This window comes from Thermobia domestica, chromosome 2 (genome assembly GCF_964235325.1).
Source record: "Thermobia domestica chromosome 2, izTheDome1.hap1.1, whole genome shotgun sequence".
Lineage (NCBI taxonomy): Eukaryota > Metazoa > Arthropoda > Insecta > Zygentoma > Lepismatidae > Thermobia > Thermobia domestica.
The window spans coordinates 56290765-56311028 of record NC_137455.1 but is presented as its reverse complement, the minus strand read 5'-3'; the positions used below and the strand labels follow the sequence as shown (position 1 = coordinate 56311028).

Genomic DNA, 20264 nt, shown 5'->3' with positions numbered 1-20264 from the left:
TCTAATGAAAATAAAAGGAAGTAATAATAATCAGGATTTTTTCCATATGCTTATGTTCACAGTGTATCAAAATTTGAAAATTACGCTTAAATTAATTTCCAGAATGTATTGAAATTTAAATGCATTAATAGATTAAAAAATATACCATCAAAGAGTGTGTGTGTGAGAGAGAGAGACAGAGAGAGAAAGAACAAAAATTAAAAATTAGTGGAAAATAATCAAGAAATTGGTTATCTAAATTTTCTATATTCTATTTGGTAATAGCTATTTAGAGGGAAACCAGTACTCTTCAAACTTCCCACATTTTATACTTATTTAATAAAGGGAATTAGCTACTCCAAAACAGAGACTGTAAAAAAATAATAAGCTGTTGTGAAGTTGTTTATAGGACAAGATAATAATAATATTATTATACAATTATAATAGAAAAAAATGGAAACAACAAAATTCCAAAGACAAGAAACGAAACAAAAATATACAGCGCCTTGTCACTCACTCTCTTCATCTAACTCACTGGCCGGCCGACATTATCGGCCACATGTGCATCCAATCATAAGAAAACATTGCCACCGACAACATCGGTGTCGGCGATACCGCCGACATTATCTGGGGCTTGGCCGACAGCATCTGCGTGTCGGATGATCGGCCGATAATATCGGTGGCGTGTGTAAGCTACGATTTGAGTACATTGAAGTCGATTTCACCGCCGACATTATCGATGCTTCCACCGATATTATCGTTGCCGTGTGCAAACGCACTAAGACTTCTCTTTGATCTGTATGTAAACTTTTGTCAGTTGATGCAAAAAATAAGGAGTTTGTTCTACGCTCTACATTTCGAAACTGATTTTATAAGATGAACAGACTCCCCACACTTGAAAACAACATAGACAGATTTTCTGAAACTTTCGTACGTTGTTAGCTGCAATATTCCTGTACAGGTAATTATTCGAGGAGATGTTTACATAGAATCAAGGAAATCTTTACGATCTATGAAGAGAAAGAAAACAGACTTTGTTCTTATTTGCTGTCAATCTGCATTCGATCGGTTTCTTTTTCTCCGCGGACAATCCTAAGTTCACGCACGTGACCTAGCGAGGGAAGAGAGAGAAAGAAATCTACCTGGTTAGATTCCTATCTGCTGTTCTGCACTGTTGCAAAATGCAGCCAATATCTTAAACAGCTTTTATATGGAAGAAAATTAATTTTTAATTAGCGCGCTATAATATTACCTTAGGAAGAAAAAGTAAAAGTGAACATGCAATATTAATACTAATAAACATTTGGCCGAATTTTGAACTCTATAAAATAAATAGTTTTTATAAAATTTTGGAAAGAAATATGCTGTTATTATATATATTAGGGATGGCCAAAAATTTTCGGATCCGGATCTCGGATCCGAATCTCAGATCCGGATCTCGGATCTGGGTCAGGATCTCGGATCTGGATCCGAAATTCGAATCTCAGATCTTGATTCGTATCCAAACCTACATCTGAAATTGTGATCTTATAAAATTGAATATCTAAAATTCGTTAAAACTTTTTTCGCTTTTAAATGTTTCCGTAACACGTTTGTGCTACCTTTGTTCTTTATTTTATTTTAACCTTGCAATATTTACATGTTGCACTTTCTGTCGAAGACGCTTTAGTAAAATGTTTCCAAGGTTGATTTCTTCCCATTTCAGAGTATAGTGAACTGTCTTAAAACTGATGTAAATGGTAACAAATTCTTCTGTTTAGCTCCTCTTCGAAACTTAATGTTAGCTTCACATTCAAATATTTATTTTATTCTTAGAAAATAAACTTTCTCCTTTTCTCAGATACAAATGAAATATCTTTTAGATAAGGCCCTTTTAATCGCAGGAATACTAGACAAAACAAACTCTTTATTAATAGTAGTTTCTGACTCACTAGAGTCCAACCATCAACAAATGTAATAATGAATATCTTTCACTTCGAAGGTATATACAACAAAAAATATAGACTGGTTGGCGTGAGAATTTCAGGAGAGCGATATGGTTGTGTTCGTTGTATGACTTTATTACCTAACTTAAGGCTTGCCCTTCTGAGGTCGGTCGTTTGTTGAAGGAGTAAATATAAAAGAGATTTCTATTATTTTTCTTCACCCTCCAGGTTTCTTTAAACATACATTGCAGGAGGTAACCAAAACATATCCATGCGTCGTATCATTGAAGCGTTTTGTGTTTTGTATATTAAAGTGTTCAAAAATATTTAACATATTCGCATTTGTTCATGTGATCTCAGGTTCAATTCTCGGTGGGAACATACATGAGAAAATTGAAAGCTGAAACAATATGAAAATAGTATTTAAAAGTCAGGAAATTGATATTAAAACTTTAGCTATATATTGGGACTGTAAGGCTGTAGTTACATTAACCCACACGTTTCGTGAAGATATATTACATCGTTATTGTTTTTTCACTATAAGCTACCAGATACATCCTCAGAGGCTACTTTACATTGTAGTAATCAACAGATGAAAACATTGGAAAAGGAATGGAAGGAAGGTTTCCAGAGCCTTAGATCAAGGTACTAACCTAGCATTTGCCCAGTATAACTGAGAAACAACCCTGAAAAATCCTCAGTCAGGATGGCTGGTCTCCGAATTCGAATCCGGTATTATCCAATTGCGAAGCAAGAATCATAACAAGTAGCCTGAGCTCGCTCCGTATTATTATTATTATTATTTAATTAATGTAATGTTTTAAAATTAGTGCAAATTAAACCGTACTTTATTTATTGCTGATGTTATAGTTAATAAGTCTACATGAGACATCAGTCCGCTATCAAGAAAGAATACTAGAACTGGAATTCAGGAAGCGGGGGTAAAGAGATTAATGAGGATGAGGAAACTATGTACGATGCAAAAACTGAGTAATTATGACTTCGTCACAGATATATTCACTTACATACGTCAATTAATATTTCTCTGATACAGTGCACTCTTACTTTCTATAGTGGCAGGAAAATGGCCCGCTTTTGTAAACGAACACGCTAAGCACGTGGGTATAGGTGCAATGTCCGTGCAAAGAAATATAGGTAAAACTAGAAAAAAATAGGGAAAGCGAGGGGAAATGATAAACCGTCCTTCAACTTAAAAAAAACTAAAAATAACTAAACATAGAGCTACGAAAGACGCGAGACGAATTTTATTGAAAAGATTGTTTTTCCTTAGTGATTAGTTCTTCTAACTATGAACATGAATTAAAAAGAAAACAAGTAGCTAGCTCCGAGTTTCGCAAATTAGTTGAAAAGAAAATATTGGATAAAATTTAATAATAAAGAAGGCATTTATGATAATTAAAACAAACTAAACTCTTGGCACGACAGTCCTTTGGTTCCTACCAGCGGCCTTACGTTCAAAGTGGGGATGTGTAGTCAACGCATCAATACCCGAAGTCCTTATGCCGGCTTTCTAGACTGGAGTCCGCTACCTCTTACTTAAGATAACTCCCCCACGATGCTGGGTCAACATCGAAATTGTTGAGTGCCTCTCCGGAAATTGAACCCATGACCACGGGCACCGAAGGCAGGCTTTCAGTCTTCTATAGACGAAAAGCTATAGTTACCCACATTATCTAATACAGAAATAAGTTCTGATTCTCTAATAGCTGCTGATGGTGATAGTCAAGGTTCACCGAAGCATGAACCCAAACCCAAACTGAGATATTGATGTCACTGGAACGCCTGAAAAGTCATTGTGGGTAAGTGAATTGCCCGGATGTCCGGAATTGTCAGGATGAAGGGCGATGGTGATGTGAAATGCGGGGCTGTCAGAGGTACTACTTATGATAATTGGATTTATAATCTATGTTGCCATAAACCCTCTTCAAGAACATAACTGTTAATCTTAGCTTTGAAAATGTTACATAAGGAGTTTTATTGCTATTATTAGGTTGCATTAGGAATTATCGGATTTATTTTAACGCTTAATTTTTACATCTCTTCTAATTTACGAATATTTAAATCGCAATTATACCCTTAAGGTCAATTAGTGATATTTTAAATCATGAAATGAAATGAAATCTTTAAGTTTAACGTCCCGCGGTTATGCCGGTTAGGCTAAAGGAGACAGTGATAATGAGAAATGAGTGAAATGGTGGAATGAAGGAAGTGGGAGGAAACGGGAGAACCCCGAGAATACCCACGAGCACGATGTTTGTCCACCACAAAGTCCACACGGCGCGTGCTGTGATCGAACCAGGAACCCCAATCACCGGAGGTGAACGCTCTACCACGGAGCTACCGCACCCTTCATTTTAAATCATTTCGAACCAACTTTATATACGGTTAGTCTTACTATATTTGAATAATTGAGACCAGAAGCAGTCTACACGCTAAGTCCAAAAGAATCTTGGCCGACCTCCTGATAAACCACGTCTTTCAGAAAGGTGAATTGTGGCAATCCGATACCCACATGAGGAAATCTTCGGTTCAGTGTGAAAGCTTCAATAAGAACCAGCACTCTCATCAGTGAAATGTGCTTTGGTAATTTTTATTCAATGTGAAAGTACCTAACTTTATTGCCAAAAAATAGCATTTATTTCAAACAAGTCGCCATTACAGTTTTCGTATTTAAACACAACACTCATGAAAAGTCATGTTAAAGCGCGACTTGCCCCTGAAAAAGAATATATATCTGTTTTTAGTTTCTCGTGTTCCTCAAAGTACACCCGGACTTAGTGCAAGTGCCTTCCGCTCGCACTATCCAGGTACAAACGGCTACGATCTTGGTACTAGTACTTGTTTCGGTTTCCAGATCTCAAATATTTATCTTTCAGCCTGATTCTATGTATGAATCCGAAATTTCAAATCTAGATAAGGGGCACCAAAATTCATAGTTTATTCTCCGTGCTCATATTGTGATTTATTAAATAATTATTAAATCTAATTGTAAGTTATACATTTGATATTTTGAGCAGACTGAGCAAGATAAATATACGTAAAAACTAGTCAATACTTATCTTAACTGTTTGTTTTCTTAACTGTCAATGAAATAGGTATATTGAGGAATTTTAAATATTCGTGTTTTGTATTCCGGTTTCAAATATAAATATGTATGTATTTCATCTCGGTCCTGCAACCGGGGGGACTTAGATTCGACATTCGAACTCTCATCCGGATCAAATCAGATTATTTTTTAGTTAGGCAAGCATTTAATCATTAGTGTAGATTGAAGGAGACAAATAGACTTGCCAGTATTCTTCTTAATTTTCTGTTTTCTTCTTCACTGTCAGGACTTCGTGAAATTTCTTTCGGCGAATTTTTGATATTCAAGTTTATCACAATTTGGGTGGGATGTGGGTTTGGATAAGAATCAAGATCTGAGATCCGAATTTCGAACCCAGATCCGAATTTCGAATCCAGATCCGGATCCAGATCCGAGATTCGAGATCCGGACCCAGATCCGGATCTTTGAATCCGACCAGATCCGGATCCGGCCATCCCTAATATATATAACGTTACCCTCGCGTTCCCCCTCAGTTTACCCCTACTATATATGAGAATTAACATTTCCCTTTATACTTATTATGGACATAACAAAATGGATACTTAGAACAGTTTTGGTTTTCAAACACTAATGCCAAGAAGCAAGCATATCTCCATGAAACAAGCATATCGTTTTGTTTATTTCTTTCTTTCTTGACTCTTCGATCTAGTCGATCGCCTGAAGGCAAAACATCGCCCAGCAAACAAGCTGCTTCGACACGTGCCAACGACAGAACGAAAGTCTTGATTTTAGTACTGAAACTACACTCAGGCAAAAAAAAACAAAATGCCCGCACGCTTCTGTGCCTTGTAACATTGTGTTAAAAAAACAAACACAAGGTCAGCTGTCAGACACCTGATAAGACTTTTATACAAATCGTCGTTGTTTGAAGCCTCTTTATTCCTCATAAAAACAATATATCCAGATTCGCGAAAGCCCACAGAGATTGTATTAGAAAGTTAAAAAAATATCTTTATCATTCAGATCATTTATTATTATTATTATTATTATTATTATTAGTAGTAGTAGTAGTAGTAGTAGTAGTAGTAGTAGTAGTAGTAGTAGTAGTAGTAGTAGTAAAATTACCACATAATATTTTTCGTTATTCCTTACAGCAATTAATACTTAGCAGCAGAGGTAAAAGTGCTTACAATGTTAGGAATGCAGGGGACGCCGTCCCCCACCTCCAAAAAATGTGTACGGCGTCCCCCCAGTTCCTAAGAAATTACAATGGGCAAAGATAGGCATGGGGGACGGCGTGATGTCATGCCGCTACCTACCGTTCCCCTACCTTTTCAGATTCACTTTATCTTTGCTTAGCAGGAAATCGATACAAGAGTTAGTAGGACAGCCACTCTTTATTGATAAAAATCGTAATTTGGCGTTATTAAAAACAAAATTTCTGTGTCTAGAGGTAGAAGAGAGGGGACCATGGAAGTTACTATTTCCACGTACAAAAATGAAACCTGTATTCAACACTGACTACGTATAATTCAAGGATTTTTTTTTAGAGCAAAATGCTTACACCTTTTCAAAAGCAAAAGTAAAATAATTACTAAGAAATACATTCATTGAAGAACTCAGGGGTGGCAAGTCCACCGTTTTAAATCTGCTGCAGAGCGTTCGAGTCCAAATTCAAGTAAAGTTAACGCACGGAAGACCCAGGTTCGATTCCCGGTGGGAGTTCATGTGATTCGGATTCGACGTTAATTAGTAGGTCCACGTTTTATATAGCTTCGCTGCTGAAAGGGACGTTAAGTTCAAAATCAACTCAAGAAAAGTTAAAACAATGAGAATGTTTTCTACTGTTTTGTCGTATGCAATTCTATGTTAAATAAAACTACATACACTATTTGATAATGGAAGCATCGTAAGAAATACAGTATTCAATAAATAAAACTTTTCACGGAGGGTTTATCTGAAGATACATACAAATATTGAAAATAGTTTAAAAAGGTGCATAATGCGGAAATACTATTTTATCGCGTATGAACTTAAGGCTTCTAGAACAGCAAGTTCTGACCAGATATTAACACCGCAGAACCAGAATATGATCAAGGAATGGACTAAACCAGCGTTTCCCAACCGGTGTGCCGCGGCACAGTGGTGTGCCGCGAATGGGTCGCTGGTGTGCCGCGAGGAAATCGGAATAAAATTATTAATTCTATAGCAATCAAATTGCAAGACATACAGAAAAAGGTATATTTGTATTTCAAATTACTACTATGAATCTAAAATTTAAAGTTTCATACTGTGCTACTTTTCTGTAGAACATTTTTCTGTACATTTCTAATTTTGAAAAAAAAAGTATTTGTTATCATTGTTATGACCATTATTGCTTCTTTATTGTTGCAGACTATTTCGTAACTTGAAATTTTAAAATATTATTCAATCCTTCCGGCAAAGTAAACATGCATACGAACTACCTATATTTGTGTTTAAAAAGTAAAAGAGATTCGTTTGTTCGTTCGTTATTTAGTGATCCTCCTTTTTAATGAAAGGTTGGATGCAGTTTTCGAAAAAAAAGTGTATTTTTAACAACTTGAGCCCTATATCTGATTGTAATTGTTTTCTATTTTTAAATTAAAATGAAAAATAAGCATAATGATTTACCACGGGGAAAAAACAGTGGTCTAGCTTTCTTCTCTGTGAGAAGGATGTCAGTAATCAGAAAAAAATACGACAGTATTTTATATTTTCAAATAATAATAATAATAATGATAATAATAATATGTGTGCCGCGAGAATTCAAGTTACCCTGAAGTGTGCCGCAAGTTGAAAAAGGTTGGGAAACGCTGGACTAAACCATAATTTCCAACTTTACCCAGTGTAAGTAGGATTGAAACCCACTCTATCCAGTGTACACCTGAGCGTCATGGGGGGGGGGCTGTATCCCTATCCCCTATAAAATTCCTTTTGGATCTGCGCCTGTTGAAACCAATTCATATTTCATAACTTCATACACGGCACGATCAAGCACTGAATCTATTGAAATCTTACTACATAAAATAATTATCGAGTGTCTACACTTTTTCTATTAAAGCTCATAGTATATTCTATCATAATATAAATTGTCACTCATGTAGTGTGTGCTAATATAACTAGGGATGCGCACGAGACAAGATTTGTGGCTGTCTCGTCTCGAAAATGTGCTGTAAAAGTGATGTCTCGACTCGAGAAATGTATATTTCTCTATTGGAAGTGCCACGTCTCGACTCGAATTTTGTCAGGAAAATCCTGTCTCGATTCGTCTCGTGCGCATCCCTAAATGTAACTCATGACAAAAATGTTTTGTTTTAAAACAAAATTAAACGGTTGAAGTAGACTCTGCCGAATAGAAGACATCCAATTTATTAAACCGCCTCGCAACTTACTTGGCAGCACACTTAGGTTACACTCTTCACCTTTTTCCCATGCTATCTAAAGTATCGGCTAATCTTAAATTCGCATTGCCGATTCGGGTTTTCTAACAAGAATTATTATGTTGCAACTTAATTTGGATGTGAAATCCTGACTTAATTAGCATTCAAGAACTTCGAAGTCTGCATTAAAATCATGACAGAAATATAGTAAATCTCAGTTCTAAATTTTATGTCTACCTTGCATCTAAATACTTGTGCTGTCATTTCTTTCAATGTTGGTAGGAACCGAAGTTCCAATTGATCCCAATTTTTCGCTTTAATTCCCTCTATTTGTTCATAAAATTTTAGAGAAATATTATTATTAACAAGCAACACTTCTGAAGTGTAACACTCCGATCTTGATAAAATTTGGAAGGTAGATACTATACATGAAATAAACGAATACGTGTTTCTTATTTTCTGCGGAGAAAAGGGTTTTAAGGGGCAAGAGACCCCACCCACAATTTTGAAAGTTGACGCCCCAAAGGCAAAAACCAAGGAAACCGAAGTAAACGAAATTTTACACACATATTGCAGATATAAAATGTGGGAACACGTGTTTCGTATTTTCCTGGAAAAAACGGTTAGGTGGGGACCGGATCCCTCCAAAACTTTCATCACGAAATATCGAAAGTGATAATAGCAATATGACAAATGTGTGTAAAGGACACAAAGAATTGCAACGAAAGTTTGTGTATGAACAACATACCAAAAAATAAAGGCACACGGTTTTTTTTATTTTGTGCTGAGAAACGATTTCAGGGGGCAAAAGCTATCACCCAAAATTTTGAAAGTTAAGGCCCGGAAGGCCAGAGGAAGTGAACCGAACTGAATGAAATTGTGCACAGATATTGTTGACATAAAATGAGGGAATACGTTTTTCTCATTTTCCTGACAAAAAAAAAAACCGTTTAGGTGGGACACACACACCTCCAGAACTTTGATCATGAAATATCAAAACTGCTAATAACAGAAGTGTTTGAAGGACATGACGAATTGGAACGACACATTGTGTAGGGACAATACGCAAAAAAATAAACGAATACGGTTTTTCTTTTATTTTCTGCGGAAAAACGGTTTTAGGGGGCAAAAGCCCTCATCCCAAATTTTGAAATTTGAGGCCCAAAATGCAAGAAGAAGTGCACCGAATTAAATGAAATTGTGCGCAGATATTGTAGACGAAAAACGAGATAATTGGGTTTCGTATTTTCCTGGGAAAAGCGGTTGAGTGAGGCACGGACCTTCTAAACCGTTGATTACAGAATGTCAAAAGTGAAAATAAGCATATGCAAAAGTTCCTAAAGAATATGGAGAATTGGAACGAAACTTCGTAAAGGGACTATTTGCAAAACAGTATATGAAACGTGTTTTAATTTTTGCGGAAAAACAGTGTTGGGGCCTAGGTCCCATCCCCCCCCCAAAAAAGGAAATATTACCGTAATAGCTCAGAAAGGAGTGGACCCAAGCAAATCAAATTGTGTGTAGACATTATATGTAAAATATGGGCTCTCGTGTTTCTCAAGTGTTCCTATCCGCTTTGCTTCAAATTTGGCATACCAATAGCAAACTGGAAATAAATCGACACGTGTTTTTCTTTATGCTGAAAAAACATTGCAAGGGTTAAAGGTGCCTCCTGAAATACTATAAAATACGCTATACTGTTTGTGTTTGCTGTTACTTGATCTGCCAAATTTGAAGAAATCGGATGGAGACACGACACTTGTGAAACACGAGAGGCTATATTTTACATATCCAATATCTACATACAATTGCTTTCGCTTCGGTCCACTTCTCCCGCGACTCAACGCCTTGGTTCACTCACAATTTTTTTTTCTTTCAGGAAAATACGAAACACGTATTCCCTCACCTTACCTCTACAATATTAGTGGACATTTCATTCACTTCGGTCCACTTCTTCTTGTCTTTTGGGGTCAAATTCCAAAATTGTAGACGGGGGCTTTTGCCAACCAAAACCGTTTTTAACCAAAATTAGAAAATGTATTCGTTTATTTTTTGCGTATTGCCCATACTCGCAGAGCTCCTCCGTGGCTAAGCGGTTAGCGTACGGGCCTTTGGCGTGGGAGACCCGGGTTCGATTCTCGGCGGGAGCTCATGTGGTTCGGATTCCACGTTAATCAGTAGGTCCACGTCTCATATAGCCTCGCTGCTGAAAGGGACGCTAAACTAAAATCAACTCAACTCAACCCATACACGCAGTTTGATGCAATTCTTCATGTCCGTTACACGCATCTGATATACTGTTACTAGATATTTTGATATTTCGTGATGAAGGGTTTGGAGGGATCCATGCTCCACCTGGCCGTTTTTCCAGGAAAATAAGGAAACTTATTCCCTAATTTTGTGTCTACAATATCTGTCCAAATTTCATTCACTTCAGTTCACTTCTTCTTATCTTTCGCGCGTCAACTTTCAAAATTTTGGTTTTGGGTTCTTTTGCCCCTAAAACCGTCTTTCCGCAAAAAAGAAAAACATATTCTTTACTTTTTGTCCACACAGAAAGTTTTGTTGCAATTCTTCATGTCTTTTACACACATCTAACATATTGTTACTAGCTTTTTTTCATTTTTTGTGATCAAAGCTTTCGAGGGGTCGGTGCCCCACCCAACCGATTTCTAAAGGAAAATACGAAACCCGTATTCACTCACTTTATGTCTACAATATCTTTGCACAAATTCACTCCCTTTGGTTCACTTCTTTTTGCCTTTCGGGAGTCAACATTCAAAATTTTGTTTGGGAGGTTTTGCCCCCCAAAAACCGTTTTCCCGCAGAACATAACAAAACCCGTATTCATTTACTTTCTGCGTATTGTCCATACACAAAGTTATGTTGCAATTCTTTATTTCCTTTACACACATCTGACATACTGTTATTATTACTTTTGATTTTTCGGGATCAAAGGTTTGGAGGGGTCTGTGCACCACCCTACTGTTTTTCCCAGGAAAGTACGAAACTCGTACCCTCATTTCACGTCTGCAATATCTGTGCACAATTTCATTCACTTCGGCTCAATTCTTCTTGCCTTTCGGACGTCAACTTTCAAAATTTCGGGTGGTGGCTTTTGCCCCTGAAACCGTTTTTCCGCAGAACAAAAAAAAGTATTCATTTTTCTGCGTATTGTTAATACACAAAGTTATGTTGGAATTCTTCAAGTTGTTTGCACACATCTGACATACTGTTGGTAGCACTTTTAATATTTCGTGATCACAGGTTTGGAGGGGTCCATGCAGCACCCAACCCTGTTTTGCAGGAAAATAGAAAACCGTATTCCCTCATTTTACGTCTACAATATCTGTGTAGAAATTCATTCACTTCGGTTCACTTCTTCTTGCCTTTCGGGCGTCAATTTTCAAAATTTTGTGTGGGAGCTTTTGCCCCCTAATACCATTTTTCAACAGAACATAAAAGAACCCGTATTGCTTTATTTCTGGCGTATTATCCATACAAAAAGTTTCATTGCAATTCTTCATGTCCTTTATACACTTTCTACATACTGTTATTAGCATTTTAATATTTTGTGATCAAAGGTTTGGAGGGGTCCGTGCCCCACACGACTATTTTCTCCAGGAAAATATGAAACCCGTATCCTTATTTTATGTCTACAATATATGTTCACATTTGCACTCACTTCGATTCACTTCTTGAGGCCGCGGTGGCTCAGTGGTAGAGCGTTCACCTCTGGTGCTTGGGGTCCCGGGTTCGACCCCAGCCCCCGCCAAGTGAACTTTGTGGTGGACAAACACCGTGTGCGTGGGTTTTCTCGGGGTTCTCCCGTTTCCTCCCACTTTCTTCATTCCACCATTTCATTCATTACTCATCGCCGTCTCCTTTAGCCTAACCGGCATAACGGAAGATTTCATTTCATTTTTTTTTCGATTCACATCTGTTTGCCTTTCGTGTTCAACTTTCAAAATTTAGGGTGGGAGCTTTTGCCCCCTAAAACCGTTTTCCCGCAGAACTTAGAAAAACCCGTATTCGTTTACTTTTTGCGTATTGTCCATACACAAAGTTATGTTGCAATTTTTCATGTCCTTGACACACATCTGACATACTAGCACTTTTGATATTTTGTGATCAAACGTTAGGGAGGGTCCGTGCCGCACCCACTCCTTTTTTCCAGGAAATAGCAAACCCATATTCCCTGATTTTATGTCTACAATGTCGGTGCACAATTTGATTCACTTCGGTTCACTTCTTTTTGCCTTCCCGGCGTCAACTTTCGTAATTTGGTGTGAGAGCTTTTGCCCCTAATACCGTTTTTCCGCAGAAAAACCCTTCTCCATTTTTTTTTTTTTTTTTTTTTTTGCGTATTGCCCGTACATAAAGTTTCATTGGAATTCTTCATGTCCTTTACAAAAATCTGATATACTGTTACTAGCACTTTTGATATTTCCTGAGCAAATGTTTGGAGTGGTCCGTGCCCCACCTACCAGTTTTTTCAGGAAATACGGAACTAGAATTCCCACATTTTATTTTCACAATATGTGTGAAAAATTTCATTCACTTCGGTTCACTTCTTCTTGCTTTTTCGGCGTCAAATTTCAAACTTTTGGGGTGGATTCATTTGCCCCCCTAAAACCGTTTTCCTGCAGAACATTAAGAAAACGTATTCTTTCATTTTTTGCCTATTGTTCATACACAAAGTTTCGTTGCAATTCTTCATGTCCTATACACACATTTGACATATAGTTACAAGAACTTTTATTTTTCGTGGTCAAATGTTTGCAGGGGTCCGTGCCTCACGCGGCCTTTTTTTCCAGGGAAATACGACATTCGTATCCTCATTTTACGTATTCAATATCTGTGAAAATTTTTATTCACTTCGGTTTACTTCTGCTTTTCAGGGGCCGCCGTGGCTCAGTGGTAGAGCATTCACCTCTGGTGCTTGGGGTCCTGGGTTCGATCTCAGCCCCCGCCAAGTGAACTTTGTGGTGGACAAACACCGTGTGCGTGGGTTTTCTAGGGGTTCTCCGTTTCCTCCCACTTTCTTCATTCCACCATTTCATTTATTACTCATCATCAACGTCTGTCTCCTTTAGCCTAACCGGCATAGCTGTGAGACGTAAAACTGAAAGATTTCATTTTTTTTCTGCCTTTCGGGCGTCAACTTCCAAAATTTTGTGTGGGAATTTTTCCCTCTAAAACCGTTTTTCCGCGGAAAATAAAAAAAAACAATATTCATTTATTTTTTTGTCCACACATAAAGTTTCGTTGCAATTCTTCATGTCCTTTACACACATCTCAGATACGGTTACTAGCACTTTTGATATTTCGTGATCAAAGGTTTGGAGGGGTTAGTGTCCCACCGAACCGTTACTTCCAGAAAAATACTAAAACCGTATTCCCCCATTTTATATCTACAATATCTGTGCACAATTTCATTCACTTCGGTTCACTTCCTTTTGCCTTTCGGGCATCAACTTTCAAAATTTTGGGTTTGAGCTTTTTTCCCTTAAAACTGTTTTTTTCACAGAAAATTTAAATAAATGTTTTCCTTTATTTTTTGCGTATTGTCCATAGACGCAGTTTGATTAAATTCTTCATGTCCTTTACACACATCTGACATGCTGTTACCAGCACATTTGATTTTCCGTGCCACGTTCCGTGCCCCACCTAAACGTTTTTTCGAGGAAAATACGAAACTCGTATCCTCATGTTACGTTTGCAATATCTGCGCTTAATTTCGTTCACTTCGGTTCACTTCTTGCCTTTCGGACATCAAGTTTCAAAATTTTGGGTGGGAGCTTTTGCCCCTAAATCCGTTTTTCCGCAGAAAATTTAAAAAGGCTTATTCCTTTAGTTTTTGCGTATTTTCAATACAAAATGTTCCGTTGCAATTATTCATGTCTTTTACACACTTCTGACATACTGTTACTAGCAGTTTTGATATTTCGTGATAAAAGGTTTGGAGGGGTCCGTTCCCCACCCAACCGTTTTTTCCAGGAAAATACGAAACTCGTATTCCCTCCTTTTACGTCTACAATATCTGTGCACAATTTTATTGACTTTGGTTCAGTTGTTCTTGCCTATCGGGTGTCAACTTTCACAATATAGAGTGGGGCTTTTATATTAAAACTTACATAACTTTATGTAACTTTTTCTTTTTTATGAGATTCTTTTTTTTGGAGGTGAGGAGAGAAATGTTTTCCTCTGATATGTGTCTTTTGCCATTCATCTTTTTTGAACTGCTTAAGTAAAATCATTTTGTAACTTTTGATGTCATCCATCTCCGTCATAATAATATTATTGTCATTTTTAACAATTTGTTTTATTCCCTCATTTGCAGTCTGCCACACTGATATCTTTATTACAAAATTGAGGTTTGGTCCAGCGCCTTTCGAATTCGGAACCAACCCAACCGCCGAGCTTTTTGGGTTGCCTGCTATTGCAGGAAAACGAGAATTGCAGGTGGTAATGCACTTTTGGAGTCGTGTATACAATACAGAGAGGCCTAAAACATGAGTCAAACACCAGGTTCCCCCCTGCCCCATTTTGGGGGAAAGGGGTGTACGTGAAACTTTTAAATGGGAACAAGGTCGAGTGATACCTCGTTCGAAAGAACTTGGAAAATTGAACAAGTTTTGTAGGAAAGAATTTTTGATATAGGGCACCGTTTTCAAGATGGCCCCCAAAAATGGTCCGATATCAGATAAAATTTCCAGTACTTATAAATCAGGAACGGCTGAGTAGAAAATGGTGAAACAAAAAATGAAAGGAGAAAAAACCATAAGCAACGTGGAATGGTATTGTTGCGGTGTCCCCAGGTCCCCCGTCGTGGGGCTCCGGGGCCAACTTGAAAATTTCAAATGGGAATATAGGCTGAGTGATACCTTGTTTGATAGATCGTGGAAAGCCGAACAGCTTATTACAAAATTTGTCTTGATTTTTCACTCTACCACAGTTGGATGTAGACTAATCTACTGCGCATGTCTGGCAAAGATGGAAGCACTGCCCTCACTACTTCGTGCACAGTGACAATCGGCGGTTACTTTCCGAACACGCCTCGTATTATATTGCTATTAATAAGAAATATAACAGTACACATTTTACGTACAGCCAAGATCTTCCATATCTACGAACCTTACCTTCTTTTCCAGATTGCGCACAGGAGAATGATTAGTTTCTAGATCTATGTGCGCAGTCTTCAACATCCCGGTTATCTACATTTTGTACCAATCGAGTGTTCCATTAGGTTGGTTTGAGTCTTGTCACACAATATTCCTCTGAGTACTACACTAAAAGAAAAAATGAATTTTAAATACTTCTAATAAATCTTATTTGATGCCTATGAAATTGCTTGATTTCTCCATTTACATTACCTTCAAAAAGTTTGGTAACAATTCGTTTATGTCAAAATCGTTGATAAATTTGAATAAGAAATGGCTATGATTCCTGACCCAAATTACACAGGTGAGTTATAATTTTGTTCGCGACAATATTCTACTCGAGGGACCTTAAGAAAATTACTTTTAGATGGTGCACTGAAGCAACTGCGAAGTTCAAACAAAAAGCACAACGAAGCGAATGAGATATTACATTTTTGTTAGGGGTACAGAGTAAAGTATGATTTATTTATCGCATTCACTGGTTGGTTGCATATACACTTGGCTATCATTTTGTAAAAAAAAAAAATCCTTTAGCAGCCGCTTTGCCGACTGAGCTTCTCTCTCTCGACTAAGCAGGTTAATAAGGGGGTGCAAATAATTGTCTTTTACCCCTTCTATAGAGAATAGCCTTTAAAACCACGACTATGATACAGTGGGCCATTGTCTAAAATCAGTACCTTACAGAAACCAAGTAAACTAAAAACACCTTCCATAGATTGAATTGTTTCCGCAGAATTCGTCAAATTAACTCTGCAAATACTTAACCAATTAGTACAGAGATCTATTACAATGAGAAACATGAATCCAAACAAATGAGTGACTCAAATGAACTCTTCGAAAGGAAGTATTAGCTCTTGGTCAATGTTGGAAATTAGTTCTAGCAGGATTATAGCCGCAACTTGACAAACATCACAGTTTCTAATTGAAATATATTTCAGAACAGTGCTTTATGTTCACCTTGATTTTATAGATCTGGTAATCTTGACCAAGCCTTACGTAACTAAGAACGCATTTGTTATATAACTATATCATTATTTGACTTCAATAACATTTCTTCTTTGGAGACAACACATGACTGTAACTCACTGCATCTTTGCATTCTTGCGAAGGAAATTTGGACGAAATATCTGCCACCCAAACAGCCTCATTATACACAATTTTAAAATCGGTAGTAATCGGCATTGTTGTACCAGGCGATGGTTTAACTGCGGCGATCCACCTAAATCGGTTTAAATCTATTACTATTTTAAGTTTGCGAAATATTCGGATGCCGAATATGAATACTAAAACCTCTCGCTCAAATTGTGAGTAGTTTTTCTGTGTTGATGAGCGTGTTGCCTAAGTATAAAAAATAGTAATCAGTTAAACATTGTTTTCATTAAATAATACAGCTCCGACACAATTGAAAGAAGGAAGAAGAATCTGTAATTGTCACCACCTGTTGTTATTCATTGACGATATATAGATTCCCTGCTTTCTCAGTCTAACCTTGTATTGAATCAAACTTACGTAGGTGGTTATCTGACTATTCCCATTTCGATTCTTGTTTAAGAAAATTGTATAACCGAGGAACTGATACACTGAGGAAAGATGACGATGAATAAATCACTATTCATGTAGGATTGAAGTTGGATATTAGTTTGAAATGGTGCCGTTAATATGCATTGTGATTTGTCCGAAAAGGAAGTAACTCCCAGATGTGAAATATGTATCCCAAGTACCTGTACTTTATATACAGAGTAGAAGGTATCAGCACCGAAAAACTTTGGGAGGTAATTCCTTATATGAAATGAAAGAAAAAAAGTTCTAATAAATATGGGTGGAAAAACGTCTCCTTTCAGAGTTATGAATTTCCGAATATTCGAAAAATCACGTTTCAAAATGCCCTGGCTTAGAAACTATAGGACCTATCCCAAGCGGTTTAAGGAATTACACAGGAACTAGTATCCGTTCTATCTAAATATCCATGTTTCAGAGTTCACCGGTGCCAGCAAAACGAATGCACCATTAGTACTTAAAGGAGTATCCCTATATCTCAACTTCCTTTTTACAGTTATACATTACAGTTTTGCAGTTATAAACTTACGATAGATATTTAGATAGAGCGCATACTAGTTCCTGTGTAATTCCTTAAACCGCTTGGAATAGGTCCTATAGTTTCTAAGCCAGAGCATTTTGAAAAGTGATTTTTCGAATTTTCGGCGGTTCATAACTCTGAAAGGAGACGTTTTCCGACCCAGGTTTATTAGAACTTTTTTCTTTCATTTTATATAAGGAATCATCTCCCAAAGTTACTCGGTGTTGTTACCTTCCATCCTGAATATTGTTTGAAATAAAACACTTTTACCCTTGTGTATATGAATGTTGTACTCTTAAAACTGTTCATTTACCGCCGTGTTCTACCAGAATATTTCTGTAAAGATCCTCACACATCAGAACACCATCCAAATAACAACATACTCCTTGGAAGTCGAATAGAATGTGATTTATGAAACGAAATATTTTAGGGGAACAGTTGAGACCAAATGATAACGTAAGTTGTTTACATAGTCCTTATGAAGTATTGATAAACAAGAAATTTTGCCCACTTTGTTCCACCTCAAGCGTTCAATATGCTTCCTTTGCTTTTTTTTTTTTTTTTTAGCTAGATGTTGTAGGTTCCTTTTCACTTGATCTATTAGAATATAACGAATATCATATCGTTCCTGAATATTGAAATTAGAGTAGATTTTAATTGGGATACAACCTTGAATTGAAGAATTGATAAATTTTGAGAAAACTGAACGAAGTGCTTCGTTAATGAGTTGCTAGTAATTGAAGATATGAAGTAATTGAAAATATAAGTACTTATATTAATGTATTTGAGTGTATCATACAAGTGCATATAGTACCCAAAAATTACTTAAGATCTGTCTCCAATAAGGTAACATGATGTCCGCCCAGTCTCATCCTTCAATGAGGCAATACTATCTTTTTACTAAGACAACCAATGGTTGAATGCAATTAACAATATCTAAGTGGATATGGTATTCAGTGTGACTTTGAATTTTGAAAAACGAGCAATTCACATTCTTTAAAGAGTTACCATATGTTTCAAGAATGGATGATCACACCAAGTCATGTGAAACCTGAATGACGGAGACAATCGCTCCCGTAATATCAGGAAGATTGGTTTTCAATCACAAATTAACAAAATGTAAATCACAAGGTAAATTCAGAGTTACTCATGACCGTAATTGCTATGGTAAGTAGGTTCTAAATAGCACTGCTCCAAAATTGTTAAGGTAAGATTAAACACATAAGTAATAGCAGATTAAATCTAACATATATATTTGACCGCTGTAGCTTTTATATCAACTATATTTCTAGAGGTACTTCAAACAACTAGAATATATTGCTATGTAACCAACCTCTATTGATATTAATATTGGCTTACTAAAATCAATCTTCAATCATGAGAATAACATGATATTGTAGTTATGTAATAACAAATCGAACAATATGAATTTTACACAGAATATTATGACAATAACAAAAAATACTTCGCTGGATAATAGATTTAGTCTCTCCAACAGTCAAGGGCGCCCATCAGTGGAGGCAAGGTGGGGTAATTGCCCCCTTAGAGGAAATCGTACTTCGGAATATCGAAAACCCAATTGAATTTTTACATTAGTTACATCAAAATTTGAACCTATATTTGAAATGTCGCGTATACTTGCCCCCCCCCCTCTTGGAAACCACAATATGGGTGCCCTTGTCAAAAGTATTTGGTCTCAACTAGCTATTTGCAACAATTGATCGGGTCTATAATCCACCCGAGTAAAATTACTGTTTTTTTAACAACTTATTTCATCCTTCTCAGTATATTGCATATATGTCTTGTAATTTAAGAATCTGGGAATAAATATTTCTAAACACAAGCGTTAATTCTTGAAGGTCATTTATATATATTTTTTTTTATTTTTTTAAGGTCTTTCTTATAATGAAATAAAGAAAATGTGTCCTCCAGAAATTGATGTTGCTTGCCACAACGGTCCTAATAGTTCTACTTTATCTGGACCTGAACATATAATGAAGAAATTTGTCGCAGAATTGAAACAGAAGAATATTTTTGTAAGGGAAGTGAATACGGCTAATATCGCCTATCATAGTCGATATATCGCTGAGGCCGGCCCTAAACTTCTATCATATTTGAAAAAGGTAAGAAATGTTTTGTAGTGAATAGTACAATAACTCATAATGTTATCCAAAATCATCATATTGTTATGCAAAATGAGTTTTTTATTGACGATATTTGTTATATATATATATATATATATATATATATATATATATATATATATATATATATATATATATATATATATACGAGGGGCAGTCAAAACGTTTTCGGAATGTTGTTGTAGTTGTGTCATTTTTGATGCAATCACAATGAAATGAAATTTTTGAGTTTTACGTCCCATGGTTATGCCGGTTAGGCTAAAGGAGACTGTGATGATGAGAGATGAATGAAATGGAATGAAGAAAGTGGGAGGAAAGGGAGAACCCTGAGAAAACCCACGCACGTACAGTGCAGTCCTTAGGTTGCCTCATTATGAATTTCACAGGTATGAACAGGTCATAACAGGAAGAGTACGAGTAGCGTAGCTGAAAGGAGGAATGATCAGCTGCGTTAGTTTCACAAATCGAGCAAACTCACAAACATCAAGTTCATGTGCGAGCTCCTCCG

General features: G+C 36.7%; 1 protein-coding gene across 1 annotated transcript in view; it reads left to right on the top strand.

Moving 5' to 3' along the window:
- The window catches only part of LOC145679014 (fatty acid synthase-like), a 177654-nt gene that overhangs the window by 64928 nt on the left and 92462 nt on the right, over positions 1 to 20264 (top strand). The window contains exon 11 of the mRNA XM_081749614.1: positions 19506 to 19735. Coding sequence (XP_081605740.1) covers positions 19506 to 19735 — 230 coding nt within the window. The remainder of the gene's footprint in view (positions 1 to 19505; positions 19736 to 20264) is intronic.